The sequence below is a fragment of the Solea solea genome, chromosome 1 (assembly GCF_958295425.1).
Source record: "Solea solea chromosome 1, fSolSol10.1, whole genome shotgun sequence".
Lineage (NCBI taxonomy): Eukaryota > Metazoa > Chordata > Actinopteri > Pleuronectiformes > Soleidae > Solea > Solea solea.
The window spans coordinates 2,076,332-2,091,460 of NC_081134.1; the positions used below are offsets into that span (position 1 = coordinate 2,076,332).

The following is a 15,129-nucleotide window of genomic DNA, read 5'->3' on the forward strand; positions in this document are numbered from 1 at the left end:
CCTCTCTGTATAAATGTCCCCTTAATGGAGAGATCACAATTCCAGGCCTGATAACACCTGACCAATGTTTTCAACCAAAAAAATGAAGGGAGAGACTTAAAGAAAGCAGTATAAGACATGTTGGTACCTGCTCGGAGAGATTGCTTCAGGTCATGAGTCATGTATGAAACAAGTGTGTGCTCATTTGACGAGAGCTATAAACCCAAAACAGAATGTTATGTATTCATGTATTTTTAATGTGTGAATACAACTCAACACTCAAGTAGGACTGCTATTATTAATGGATTATTGGTCTTTTTTGTGGTTATTAATACAATTTCTGCTTCTTAATGTGAATGGGTTCTGGCTTCTTTGCTCCAAATAACATTCTTGTTTTGTCCACTACTCAAAATGAGTCCGTGTGTGCTGACGGTCAGTGATGTGATCTGTTTATCTCTGCCACAGTGAGCTGGATATCTGGATTCCCCAGCCGTTCCACGCCGAGGTCCCGGCTGACTGGTGGGACAGTGAAGCCGATAAATCCCTGCTCATCGGCGTCTTCAAACACGGTAAGAGGCGCACGCCAGCGCGTGTCACATGCTATCTGTACATGCAGACCTAAATCTTCCAACATGGCAGCCATTTTACACACACACACACACACACACACACGTCAGCGCCCTCAGACACTCACTGAGACACTCCAGTGACTTCCAACCCAGTAAGCATCAAGCATGACACACACACACACACACACACATCCCTGTCAAACTGGGTGAGCGCGCACACACACACAAACACACCCCACCCACTACTGTTGCCACCAGTTGATTGGTGTTGCTATGGTGATGGCAGAACGCAGCTGGCAGGGTCAGCATGCTATCGGGAGTGTGATTGATTGCTGGTTTCACCACCGTGTTTGTGTGTGTGTGTGTGTGTGTGTGTGCTGTACAGTGTGTTACAAGTGTTAATGTTGTTAAAGCAGATGTCAAAGTTAGAATGACCAAGTCCTTCCTCTGTGTAAACTGTTAAACTGGTTATATCGGATCATCCTCTGGTAAATGTTCCAGTCGTGTTAATGTGCCAGCGACGCACATGTGCGCGCTGACTGCCGAGTGTGACGCCCAGTGACAGGCGCCGTCTAATTGTTGTGTGTGTGGAGACCCTCATTCATATTAATTTGGCATAATTGTCATAATTTTTCCATCATTGCCACTCTCTATGATTCTATTAGGAGACACACACACACACACTCAACCATAGTTAATCATAATCCTCATTCACTAGGGAGGCCCTTTAGGGGGCGGACTAACACACACACACAGTGAGCTTTGTATGCCGACACACACACACAGAAAAAAACAGAGCACCTCTCTCACAAACACACACACACACACACATAGACAGAAGAGTGATGGCCTATAAAGGCCCTGATGATTAACATTTGGCTGTGGGTGCAGAGTTCTGTCTTTGTGTGTGTGTGTGTGTGTGTGTGCGAGGATGACTTTCATTTAGCCGTTCTCACTGTTTGAAAGTACAAATCAGGTTAGGTTTAAGTAATTTAGGATAGTTGTTGAGGCTTACATTTAGATGCAGGACCTCAGACGTCAGCGATGGCACTTTTCCACGACACAACAACTTTTTGCTTTTCCATTAACGACAGTACCTGGTACCTGGTGCAGTTTTTTTTAACTACCTTTTCTGGTGAGGTTCCAAGCGTGCTGAGCCGATACTAAATGTGACGTCAACAGACTGCCGTCATGAGCACAATGTAACCAAACAATGCTGAACTGTAGGTCAGTTAAAGAGACTAAAAAGTCCTGAAGACGCATTACTCGCCAACATTTAGCTGACTTTGCTCGGTCTATTTACACCATTGTATTTTAACGTTTCTTAGCGACTTTACTTCAAGAGCTCATTGTTTTGTCAGGTGGTGCTTTGTATGAAAAGTTTGAGGACCACTGGTGTCGAACGCGAAGAGTGATAATATGACGTCGATCATGCGTGTAGAAGTGTAGAAGAACTGCCTCAGACTGCAGATAAAAAGTGGATGTGAAAATCTGGTTTGCCTGTTGATGCCAACCCAGAAGTAAGAATATACTGTATAGCCTTCAGGGGGCAACTACCCTGGTTGTGAAAAGAAGTGTTTGAATGGAAGAGAAAATGAGTCTAATTCTTGATTTATACCATTTTTCTGAGGAGTAAATTGCTAGATTCAGGTCTTCTTCAATAGAGTATGATGCCATTTGGAAATGTGCTCCCATTCAGCGGATAATGGAACGGTCTGTGAATTACCAGTATATAGAATTTCCAAATAATTATAAGAATTTCCATGTAAAAACATGATGGTCTTAAAAAAAAGCCATTCTGGTTAATGAATGATTGTACACTAATTATTTTATCTTTAATCATTTCTGCTGTGTTTAATTTATCTTTAATTTTACACACTGTGCGTTTAAAAATAAGTCCACAGAACTGACATGAGCCCTCACTTACTCTATGTTCTGGTCACATGACGGTAAATGTGCTTCAGTAAAGCGTTTAAATATTCAGAGATTTATGGATCATATCGGATTTTGCTCATCTTTCCTTTTACGATACCTGATCCAGTGACCAGTGTCCATCAGGATGGATGGATGAAAGGTTGAAGGCGAGGCGCTGTGGTCGTCATGGTGGCCCCTCCCCTCTTCTCATCTTTACTCCCCAGTCACCTGACCTCTCCTCTCCTGTCTGCCTCCCCTGTTTTTCAGTTTCTTTTCCTTCACTCGTCTCCCCCCTGCACCCACACCCCAGTGTGTCACAGTGGGACCTGCACATTCTAATCTGTTCTGCCTGAATGCTTCTAACGGACACACACACACACACACACACACACACACACACACACACACACACACACACACAAGCGCGCGTGCTACTTTTCTCACACCCACCAGCTCATTTTCACAGACATCATGACGCACACTTTTTTTCTCTTCACCCCCCCCCCTCTCTCGCTCTCTCTCTCTCTCTCTCTCCCCCTCTCTCTCCCCCTCTCTCTCTCTCTCTCTCTCTCTCTGACACAAATGAGCACCTGCAGGCTCACTTGGATAAGCGCGCACACACACACACACACACACGTGCTGGACAGTTTCACATGTACGCACACACACACACACACACACACCCAGGCTGTCTGTCTTGTCAGCAGCTGGCTCCTGGGGTCTGCCCTTCTGCTGCAGTTTTTGGCTATTCCCTTATTTAATATGGATGCACAGTGTGTGTGTGTGTGTGTGTGTGTGTTATCGTGTCTGTCGTAGCTTGATCTAGAAAGCACAACTTCTTTTACCCGTCTTTGGAGGAGTTTGTTGTGACCTTGGGCCTGTGTTGACAAGGCATGGAAATATCTTGACAAATAATTGCGACTCGGACTATTTTTGCAATAATAATAAAAGATAAAAAAAGTAAACCAGCATAGTCTTTTAGCAATGTTTTTTTTTTTTGTATTTGTGCACAAATGAATCGTTGTTCAGCTACGATGCTGCCGAAAAAAGACTAAAAATAGGATCCGTAAATCCTAAAACATACGATCTGTAAACCCTAACATTCCCATCAAATGTCGTACGAGTGGTTTAAAAGGGAAAACTGATATGATCAGTATTAGTAGTAAGTCAAAGTTGTGATATCGACAATGTAATGATCAAATCAAGATATCACTGTTCATGTTGCTGTCATGTTATGTGAGAGAGATGCATTTTAAAGTCAAAAAAAAATCAAGGAAACATGATCATTGTAAATCACAAGTTCCTGGAAAGACGCAGTCTCTCCCCTTGTGGCACTTCAAAAAATCACTAGGACTGAATGTAGTATTTTCAAGTCTGTTGTGTGAAATATTCAGGATTTTCTGAGATCAGCTCTTTGTGACAAGATTACCGTTGGCAATATTATTGTACAGTGAACAATCTACAATATTATTGCGATTCTCACAAATATTGTCGTGTAATTGATTAGTTATTGATCGAGTACTGACTGAAATCTGTTCCTTTTTTTATTTTTTAGGCTATGAGAAGTATAACTCGATGCGAGCCGACCCCGCCCTGTGTTTCTTGGAGAGGGTAGGCATGCCGGACGCCAAGGCTATCGCCGCTGAGCAGAGGGGCACCGACATGATGGCAGATGGCGTTGATGGGTAAGAGCTCAGGCTTCACTGACCACAGGGCTGTTGTACTTTATTCTGCTCCAGGTCTTCACCTGGCTCAGTCATGCACTTTCCTTCTCTTGCTTCACGGTCATTTATTGCTGTTGCGATATATTTTTGTTGCATAAATACAACATTTGTAATGACACACATTAACCAGTATGTTTATTACGCTGCATATTCTCCAAATGGAGACTTTTGAGTGGTTTTATGTTGCTAAAATCACAAACTTAATGTGTCTGTCGCCATCTTCTACAGTGAGGACGACGATCCAGAGTACAAACCATTACGCATCCCTTTTAAAGACGACATGGATGACTTCACTAACTCTCCACTGGATGACAAAGACGACGCTGTAGAGGGAGAGACTGAAGGTAAACTTTAAATCCACTTGGAACTAGAGGATAAACAGTGTCAGTGTCAGCAGTTGATCAATTAGCTCTCGTCATTCTCCAGAAGCTGGTTCAAACTTTACATTTGTACAAATTATTTACATTATCCTTCACACTCCTCTCTGTCTTACACCCTCTGGTGCCACATCAGGTCAAAACGGTCAAGGTGCACCTACTGTAGGCGGAGCCTCAGGCGCCAACGAGCGGCTTTATTGGCCGGCAGCGTCGGCTCTCACGGCCCGCCTGCGTCGCCTCATCACAGCGTACCAGCGCTCCAACCGGAGAGAACAACTCCGTCAGGAGGCCCTCAACCGGCCTGATGGTCGCCGCCGCCGCCGCAGGGAGTTCCTGCCTACCATCTCCATGGTTACCGAGACAGGAGGAGGGGCTACTTACATCCAAGATGGATCTGCGGTGTTCATGACAGAAGGAAGCCCATATCTGACTAAAGGAAGTGCTTACTTTGCCAAAGGTGGACAGTTGATAGCAGAGGCTTCACCAGTGATGACCACCACCAGCTCCCTGATGTCTGATGGAGCCATGTACTACAAAGAGAGAAGGCAAAGGTACACTTACATTCTATGCCGTCCATCCATCTTCTACCGTTTATCCTCCACCCATTTGTCATAAATGTCATATCAAATCAAACGGTCATTTACTCACACCTCCCCCCCCCTCCTCTATCAGATGGACTCGCCGTGAAGAGGCTGATTTCTACCGCGTCGTCTCCACCTTTGGAGTCGTCTATGACACCCAGCATCAGAAATTTGACTGGGCACAGTTCAGAGCCTTTGCTCGACTGGACAAGAAAACAGATGAGAGTCTGGAGAAATATTACTACTCGTTTATTGCCATGTGCAAACGGGTCTGCAGAATGCAGGTCAAGACTGAAACAGGTAAGAGGAAACCTGCAGGGCCTCAGGAGGCCACGGTGTACGAGGGGGGGTTTGTTTAATCAACTATGGGATCAGTTGTTTTGCAACGGGGAAAAAAATAGTTTCAAGTGAGTATAATTTATTATTAAAGACTTAAAAACATCCATCTCTTCCAGAACTCCCAGACCCGACCCTGATCATCGACCCCATCACTGAGGAACGTGCCTCTCGTACCTTGTACCGCATCGAGCTGCTCCGCCGCATCCGAGAGCAGGTCCTTCCCCACCCCTTGCTCTCTGAGCGCCTCAAGCTCTGCCAGCCCTCCCAAGACCTTCCCGAGTGGTGGGAGTGTGGCCGCCATGACCGCGACCTCCTCCTGGGGGCATCTAAGCACGGCGTGAGCCGAACAGATTATCACATCTTAAACGACCCTACGTTGGCCTTCCTGGAGGCCCACCAGCGCTTTACCAGCCAGCGTGGGACTGGTGTCAGCATGGGGATGATGGGAGAGATGACCAAAGCTGGAATGGGAGCAGCGGAAAGCGCCGCTGCGCCGCTCCTCTCCGCCGCAGAGCTGGCGAGCGCCGCAGCGGCTGCCAAAATTGCTGTCGATGCAGCTAAAGAGGTTAAAACTGAGGAAGGGAAATCGGAAATGGAGGTGAAAATGGAAACCGAGGAAGGAGATGTCAGCGACATTCCACCTGCCAAGACTGAAACTCCTGATGAACAGAAGACAAATGAGGGAGAGGTCGGAAAAGGGAAAGAAGAGACTGCTGCTTCACCAAGAAAGGAGGTCAAGGAGGAGGAAGAGGAGACTCAGCCTAAAGTAGAAAAAGAAGAGAAAGCAGAGGTGAAAGAAGAGCCAAAGGGTGAAGAGGAGAAGACTTCCAAGCCGTCAGATGAGGAAGATCAAGACTTGGCAGAGGAGAAGAGACTTGTTGACTCTCAAAGGGACCAGGAGGAAACGACCGCTGAGCTGTCGGGTCATCTTGACACTTCTCCTAAAGCACAACCAGACAACAAGGCTGTGGAGGAGGAAGAGGGAGAGGAGAGGGAGAACCCCGAGTCTCCCAAATCTCTGAAGTCAGCTGATACAGAGAAGAGCCCAGAGGAGGAAGAGGAGGAGAGGATGGATGAAGATGACAAATCTGAGAAATCCTCTCAGGCTGAAGGTATTTCATTGACTGTTTTTATGTCTTGTGTGTGTGTGTGTTCACATTCCTGTTGACCAGTTTTTGTCCCGGCCTCCATCGTTGCTGACACGGGCCTATTTCTGGTGTTTCCCCTCATGACTTGGCAGAGTTTTAATGAGTCTAATTTCCAGGGGCTGGAGAATAAAATGAGTTTAGATCCCTCGATAGCGCTTTGAAAGGCCTTTTTAATTAAGAGATGTGGAATGACTGTCCCTCTCTCTGCACAGCGAGCGCCGCATCAGAGCAGAAGAACTTCGACGAGGAGAGCATCGCGTCTCTGAGCACTTCGGCCCGTGACGAAACCAGAGATGGATTCTGCCCCGACGACCTGCCAGAAACGTCTGTGCTGCAGGCCTTACAGGAGCGAGCATACGGCTTCTCATTCTGGCCTAAGGTGAGTCTTTTTAACAGGAAACTGAGGGCCAATCGCTTATAAATGTTCGGTATTTATCATTCATCATCACCTTAAGACTTTATCCTGTAATTTTTCTGTTTTTTGTGAAATGATCGTCAGGTTTTTTGTACATAAACGTTGAGTTAAAATGATCAGTAATCACTGATCTTCCTTCTGTGCGTTTGAGCTGCCACTTTGGGAAAAGCAAGACCTCAAACTTGAGCTTCAAATGTTTTGGCTACAGTTGCTACGCTACTCACAATGCAGAAATGTTGCATATTGTATCTTTAGTTCCTGTCCAGGGAAGAGAGTTTGAACAGCTGAGGTTTTTAATTTAAAATGTCTGCACAGTAATTGTCGGCCATTGAAGACTCACAAAGTGATGAATAGTAAAATACAATCAAATATTCCTATTAAAAGTCCCATATCTGCTGGGTCGAATTTCAGAATTTAAAGTAAACAGAAATATAGTGTGTGTGTGTGTGTGTGTGTGTGTGTGTGTGTGTGTGTAAGCGCTCATGTTCTCTCTCTGCCTCTTAGGATCGAGTGATGATTAACAGGATGGATAACATCTGCGACACCGTCCTGAAGGGAAAATGGCCCGTCAACAGACGCCACATCTTTGACTTGGTTGGCAACATGTTGCCGGGACATAGTTCCTCAGTAACCACAGCAGCATTAGCCACGGCAACGGACAGCCCGCTGCAGAGGCGGAGCCTAGCCGAGCTGACGATGGCGGGCATCCATACACCGTACAGCGCGAGTGAAGACAAAACACTATCGACACAGGTTCATGTGAGTGTCTGTGTCTTCCTGACACACGTTGCAGTTACTGTAGGTGTCGTTAACGTGATGAAGGGTGTAAATGGTTGACCTGGTGTTGCAGGAGGGCGCTCTGAGCCTGACGTTACCCCGCCAGAGGAGAAGGAGGAGAAGAAAGATTGAGATAGAGGCGGAGCGGGCGGCCAAGAGACGCAACCTGATGGAGATGGTGGCTCAGCTGAGAGAGAGTCACTCTGCTGCTGAGACCCAGAGTCAGGCCATAGACCTCACTAAGGTCAGTGTCGTCCCGCGTCGTCCCGCCTGCACCGTGATTGAAACATTTTGCTGTGGAATAATTGCGTTGTTATTGACTGACTGATGTTTGCCATGCAGGGTATGCACCATCACCACAAGGCCTCGCCCTCATTGGCCGGTTTTCCAAGTGCCCTGGTCGCAAGCCCCTCCCTCAAGGCCCAGATGGAGTTGCTGCAACAAGCCCAGCCCTCTGGACAAAGAGCCAATGGCTCACTGGAGGCGGAGCCGCCAATCATGAGGAGGAGGAGAGGCCGCAGGAAAAATGTGGAAGGCCTGGAGCTGCTCTTCATGGGCAACAAGAGAGCAGGAGGGGTACGCAGTTCATGGGAATGCTGACTCGGCAGTTCAAACTTTTTGTTCTCATTGTCATGTCATTATCCACGGTCACTTATTCCTTATACATTTTTTGGGGCCAGTTTCAACAGCAACTAATTCACTGGGTGTCTTTGAATTCTGAAAAGTCCTAAATTGTCCAAAATGAAGGCCTTAGTCTAAGGTTAAGAGAACAATTATCCCTTAAAACCTTCAAAGTTTTTAAAATGCCATCAACACAGTAAACTAGATTTTGTTTGGAGGTCTTTGACAACAGTTGGTCAAACCTGTGGTTTGCATTTCCACATAACGACCATTTTCATCTGCTCTCTCTGTGTTTGGAAATCGTCCACGCTTACAATGTGACAATAAACATGTCACAGATTAACATCACCTTATTTATCAATGGTCTGCAAATAAACTAAAGCCTATTTTGTACATTTAAGGTCTTAAATCTCATCAGATTTACATTTGTTTTCCTTAAGCCTGCAGATACCAATAACAAGGGTTTTATACTTTTAAAGAACGTTATTGTACATAGGAATGAACGTTTTTTCCCTCTGTGCCACCGTGTAGGGCGCTCAGGATGATGCTGACGTGGCGGTTGTGGAGGCGGTTCAGGAAACCTCCCGTGCCCACAGGTCCATCACCGTCCCTGATCAGAGCCCCAGCGCCAGGTCTCTGGCTTCTGGAAGTCTGGAAGACGAAGACGCAGCGGTGTCGAGCAAAGACCTGGGAGAGTGGCTGAGGCAGCACCCGACGTACGCCATGGACATGACTGGATACACACCAGTACGTACCCCACTCTTCATTTTCTACCTGGTAACTGATGAAGCTCAGGCTGTCGCTCCTCTGCTTAAACTCTTTCTTTCTTTCATTCTTTCTTTCTTTCTCTTGTTGCTACAGAAGAGTGAGGAGTTGCTTCTGTCTCAGTTCTCGAAGCCCAAGCAGAAGCGCCATCGCTGTCGAAACCCCAACAAGATCGACATCAACACGCTGACCGGAGAGGAGAGAGTCCCTGTGGTCAACAGACGCAATGGACGCAAGGTCAGCTGATATAAACCATGAGATCAGATTCAGAGGGGTTCCATTTTCAAAATATGATCTTCCATTTGTCAAAGCTGTTGTCAAAGCTCTTTCCAAGAGCCTGAAAGTCGACATTTGTAGAAATACAGATTCAAACAAAACAAACAAGGCTACAAATGTTTTTATTTCATTATTGGGTTTCTGTCAGGATTACAGTGTCATTAAGTTTTCTAATTGTCCCATACTTGATTTGCATGGCTTTATTTAAGATGTACTGATTCATCATTTGTAATTGATTAAAGCGCAGTTTGTTTTTGCAAATTTCAAGTTTCAAAAGTATTTATAGCTTTTGTATAAAATCCAGGCAGGTCAGTTACAAGCAGAGTTAAATGAAGGTGGTTTTTACTCTCACATTTCAACCAAGAATGATTGTACATCATTTTTCAACTCTTTATAAACCTCTGCAATAAACATATGTAGTGAAGAACTTATCAGATTTGGTCATTTCATCATTTAAAATGAAAGCAATGAATCATGTTTTATTTCATCTCTTAACTCATTTCACTTCCTGTTTGTTTTTGGTTTATTAGATGGGCGGGGCCATGGCTCCACCAATGAAGGAGCTTCCCAGATGGCTGTTGGAGAACCCCGAGTTTTCCGTCGCTCCTGACTGGACAGACATCGTCAAACAGTCGGTTAGTGAACAAGATCAAATCCACAGACGCACTCACTGATTGACGGACCACAAAAATCATTGCTAACCAGTGATCCTCCTCACAGGGTTTCCTCCCCGAAGCCATGTTTGACCGCCTTCTGACCGGCCCTGTGGTCAGGGAGGAGGGCGTCCGCCGCCGGGGACGACGACCCAAATCCGAAATCGCCAAAGCAGCAGCTGTCGCACAGGCAACGGCCGCCGCTCAGGCTGCTCAGGCGTCGCTGGCAACCGCTGCTTCATCTGCAGGTACAAAAACAACCAGAAATTAAAATACAGAATAAGATTCCCTTCTATTGCAGGTCATACCTGTTTAACTCTGGAGTCTAATGTTTCCCAAATGTCATTTTATTAAAATGAACAAAGGTCTAGTGTGTCGTTTGAGCTGCTGTTGAAATAAGAACCAGAACGTGTGTAAAATGGAACAGTCAGTGGTCAGGTGTGTTGTGATGATGAGGACCAGGCCTTAGAGACTGAGGTTAGAACCTTGAGCTCTCTAAAGCCATGGAACTAAAAACTGGAGAAAGAATATTGAACTGAAAAAGAACTGGAACCAAAAGAACCGTCTTACTTTATCAATACAACATTATTTAAATTTCAGTTTATTCACTGAAAAATGTATTCACCTAATTGATCAAGGGGTTTGTGATATTTTCATCAATATGAAGAGACAATAGTGCTGTTTCATAATAAGCCATGTTATTTTCCTGACACGTAGTTCCACATTTCCACTGGATGACGTTAGATAGGTGGCGCTGTGGCGTCGCTGTGGTGTCCCCGTGGCCCGGTTTGCTCCCAAAATGCCGCGTCCGTGTGAATGAAAGGACAAAACGATGGTTCTCTAAAAATCCTGCAAATGTTGTTGTGACAGAGGCTTAAAGCTCCTGTGTTCACCCCGTCTGTGTGTGTGTGTGTGTGTCTTCAGGAGGCATCAACCCACTGCTGTTGAACAGTCTGTTTGGAGGGATGGACTTGTCGTCTCTCCAGAGTCTCCAGTCTCTTCAGTTGGCCGCTGGTCTCATGGCCTTCCCTCCCGCCTCCGACCCAAAGCAGGCTGCTGCCAGCGCCGCCGCCGCCTCCATGCTGCCGCTCATGCTGCCTGGAATGGGAGGCCTGTCCAACATGGCCGCCCTCCCCAACATGTTCAGCTTAGGTGGGCTGTTCGGCGGCAACCTGATGACGGCCGCCGCTGCCGCCGCTTCCTCCCACTCCGGCGCCGCCATGGCAGCGTTGGCGAACACAAACGGAACAACGGAGGGAGACGGCGGCGCGACGTCAAGGAGGAAGAGGGAGGCAGAGGAGGGAGACGAGGACGATGATGACGACGATGAGGACGAGGGACACGAAGGAGCAGGGAAGGACAAAAAGAGGACGGAGAAAGAAGGCGCGAAATCGGGTAATGATGTCACTGCGGCTGCTGAGATGCCAGCTGTTGACTCGGCCGAGGCATCCATCAACGGCGATGCCGCCGCCCTGCTGGCAGCTGCCGGCATGTCCGCCAATTCTCTGGCGTTCAACCCCTTCCTCCTCTCCACCATGGCTCCCGGCCTCCTCTACCCCTCCATGTTCCTCCCCCCGGGCCTCGGCGGCCTCAGTCTGCCCGGCTTTCCCGCCGCCTCCACCCTCGCAGAGCTGCAGAGCGCCATGGCCGGAGTCCTGGGCGGAAACTCCATGTCCTCCACTCCCCCGAGAGGCACCGGGGCGGAGAGGAAGGGTCTAAAAGCTACAGTCGCAGCAGCAGAGGAGGAGGACGAGGACGAGGAGGACGATGATGACGGGAAGGAGGAGGGAGGAGAGAGTGACTTAGTTGAGGAGGTGGAGGAAGGAGCAGAGGATGAAATGAGAGACGAGGCTGACGAGGACGGAGGGATTGGAGAAGGAGAGGAAGACGGAGATGGAGTCTCCGCTGAAGGACAAGAGTGACTGAACAGCCCTGGGACATTTCCTCACCTCTGACCTCCCACTTCCTGTCTCCTCCCCCCTTGTCACGTTTACACGCCTCCACCAGAAATATCCAAACTATTATGAAACCAGTTTCTTTACGTTGTTGATGATGATTTCTTTCTTTCTCTCTTTTTTTTCTTTTTGGGCGGGTATATTTACTCTGCGTCTGAGAGGATGAAGTGTGTGTGTGTACGTGTGTGTGTGTGTGTGTGTGTACGTGTGTGCGCGCACGCGTGTGTGTGTGTGTGTGTGTGTGTAGTCAGGGAAAAGTCCTCACAGCCGCTCGCTCAGAGTCCGGCTCCTCTTCTTTAAAGACTGTTGTTTTTAGTTTTATTTCTATCTGGTTTCTGACAAACTTTCTCTTCCTCAATCCCTCAAACCAGGACTTTCACGAGGTTCCAATAGTGCTATTATTATTATTATTATTTTTGTTATTATTATTGCTGCTTTCAGCTCTGTCGTTTGGATTGTTTTGTTTTTTTTGCTTCTTTCTTTGGTCTGAACTGTTTTGTTGCTGTTAATCGTCGGCAGCAGAAAGAAAAACAAACAAACAAAAAGAAAGAAAACAGCATTACAGCTGACCCGGCTGTCTGTCTGACAAAGCTGCTGCAAAAAAGGAATTGTGGGTAATGGAGTTGAGCTGCTCTGTTTCAGAGCAGACTGTAGTTCTCACACATATCAGAGCAGGTCGACACTGAGGAGGAAACAGAAACTAGACAAAAAAGAAAAAAAGAAAACTCAGTCTCACACACTGACTACACACACACACACACACACACACGTCAGTCACATACTTGAACACACGCACACACATTCTCACCACTAAACACACACTAAACCCCTCTGTCATGTGACTGTGAGAGGACGTCCTTCCAGCTGTGTGTGTGTGTGTGCTGAACTGATTAAACTCAGTCCCACACTGTTTAAAAAAAACAAAAAAAAAAACAATCTTAAAGTCTTTCCACTGCTACGTCTGAATCCTCTCCTCCTCCTCCTCCTCCTCCTCCTTCCTCGTCTACTCTGGATGGAGGCGGCTGGTTTTGGCTCAGGAGTGGCACACGGGCTTTTCTGATTGGTCCGTTTCAGCCGCTGAAAAACCAGCCCCTCCTCGTCGTGAACGTTTCAGTGAGTGGGCGGAGTCTGCTGGTCCACGCACACGTGGATGATGTGAGGTTTCAGGTTTTTCGTTCTATGTAAAGGGGGCACATGTTTTTGTTTTTGTGGGTTTTTTCCCTGGTCGCTGCCACGTTTGTTTTGTTGTTGTTTTTTTAAATAATAAAAGACGTTCTTCTCTCTTTTCCTTCACATCCCATTAGTTTCCAGACCAAGTGCTGCTCCCTCATGACCTTCTCTTTAAATGACTGTTGCTCTAGTCACACACACTGACACCAGACCTGGCCAGAACAGGACAGGGACTGAGACGCTCGTTCAACAAGAGTTTGGACACGTTTTTATTTTATTGTTTTTGGATTTATTTTTTTCCTTCGATTCAAGAAGTTGATTTAAATACTTGAAAAGCGCGGCAGGTGTTTGATTTGTTTCCATTCCTGAGGCCAGTTCAAGTGTCTGAGATGAATTGAACGCTGCGGTGATTCAAATATTTGAAAGTACACTCACACACACACACACTCACATTCACACACACACACACAACAAATGTGGCCAGGTCGTATGATTAACATTTGCTAACACAACCCGGCAGATGAAGAGAGGCAGAAAGTGGCAGCGAGACAAAGACGCCCGCGTCTCCTCTCTAATGCTGAGACAGCAGCAATAACCAAGGCAGCTTTTGAATGTTCCAACATTTCTCTCCCCACACACACACACACACACACACACACACACACTATATGAATAACCACAAGTGTCATATGAATAGAAAAACAAAACTAAAACTGTAAATGATGACAAATAAGTACTGCAATCAATTTTGTCTCACTCTGTTCCTGTTGATGCACTGGTGTTAAAGAGTTAAAATAATCAGGTACCTTTATATTACTTAGCTACTTTTCTTGGAAAAAAAAATGGACTTTTTGTTACTTTTAGCCAGCAAGCTGAAGAGCATTACCTCAAAATTCTTATCTAGCCTTGAAGTTTACAGACATACCATGTAAATGTTTTTTGTTTTTTTTCCTCTCTTATTTTGGTGTGTGTCTTTTTGTTTTTTGTTTTTTTTTTGGAGACATCATGTATGATGAATTGTAGCTATGATGCTTTTAATAAAAGTGAATCATGATATTCGCCTAGGAAACCAAATCCACCGTCTGTTTCTCTTTTTTTACTTTGGATTAAATATTTACAAATCTTTTCACTTAACAGCTCAATGTGACACTGATGAAACTAGTCTGGATCTTTGTCTTGATCACCACCAAAATCTTGGGCCAAAACCTCTCCAGATCTTAAAGGTCTTCAAAAATATTGACTTTTGAAACTGTGTTTTTTAGACCTCGACAAGTCTGGAATTTTGTGTGAAAGTCTTGGAAAAGTCTGTGGAGAAAAGTTCAGCACATGCTAGAATGTTGAGTCTGTGGCTGAGTGAGTGCTGTGGCTCTGCCGTGTCATAATAATGCATCCAGATCTTTACCGCTGCATGTATCAGATGCTGGGCAGGACACTGGGCGATGTCCGACACAAGAATCACACCAAACGATGCTCAACTGTAGATCAGTTAAAGCAAATCCTGAAAACATGTGTTAATCTCCAACATTTAGCAGCGACGATGTACGGCGCCGTGGTGGATTAAGTGACAGCACAGCTGAGAGCCGGCCATCGTGAGCCCAATCACAACCACGTTCAGCTGTATTTCCGTTCAGTGACTCGTTCAGTGTCAGACGGAGTCTGAAGTGACACGTGTCGTTAGCTCAGTGTGTTTTTTGTGCTTCATGAACGTCTGAAGTTTAAAAACTGGATGAAAAAGCACCGGACCTTAAAGTCCAACACAGAATCATTTTGCAAATATTTGGGAGCCGTCTCCAAAGCAAGAAGAACTCAGGTCTGGCTGTCGTTGCATTCATTCATTCATTCATTCATGCTTTTATTAAAGTTTTC

General features: G+C 46.0%; 1 protein-coding gene across 2 annotated transcripts in view; it reads left to right on the forward strand.

The window, feature by feature from the left end:
• Nucleotides 1-14,337, forward strand: part of chd7 (chromodomain helicase DNA binding protein 7) — a 72,006-nt gene extending 57,669 nt beyond the window's left edge. For both annotated transcript variants that reach the window (XM_058632944.1, XM_058632945.1), the window contains exons 27-41: nt 445-548; nt 4,018-4,147; nt 4,415-4,530; nt 4,700-5,114; nt 5,236-5,444; nt 5,600-6,595; nt 6,844-7,010; nt 7,551-7,805; nt 7,897-8,067; nt 8,166-8,399; nt 8,976-9,191; nt 9,306-9,446; nt 10,016-10,120; nt 10,206-10,386; nt 11,063-14,337. In XM_058632944.1, the coding sequence (XP_058488927.1) occupies nt 445-548; nt 4,018-4,147; nt 4,415-4,530; nt 4,700-5,114; nt 5,236-5,444; nt 5,600-6,595; nt 6,844-7,010; nt 7,551-7,805; nt 7,897-8,067; nt 8,166-8,399; nt 8,976-9,191; nt 9,306-9,446; nt 10,016-10,120; nt 10,206-10,386; nt 11,063-12,060 (4,438 nt within the window). In that variant the 3' untranslated portion in view covers nt 12,061-14,337. The remainder of the gene's footprint in view (nt 1-444; nt 549-4,017; nt 4,148-4,414; nt 4,531-4,699; nt 5,115-5,235; nt 5,445-5,599; nt 6,596-6,843; nt 7,011-7,550; nt 7,806-7,896; nt 8,068-8,165; nt 8,400-8,975; nt 9,192-9,305; nt 9,447-10,015; nt 10,121-10,205; nt 10,387-11,062) is intronic.
• The last annotated feature ends 792 nt before the right edge of the window (nt 14,338-15,129 follow it).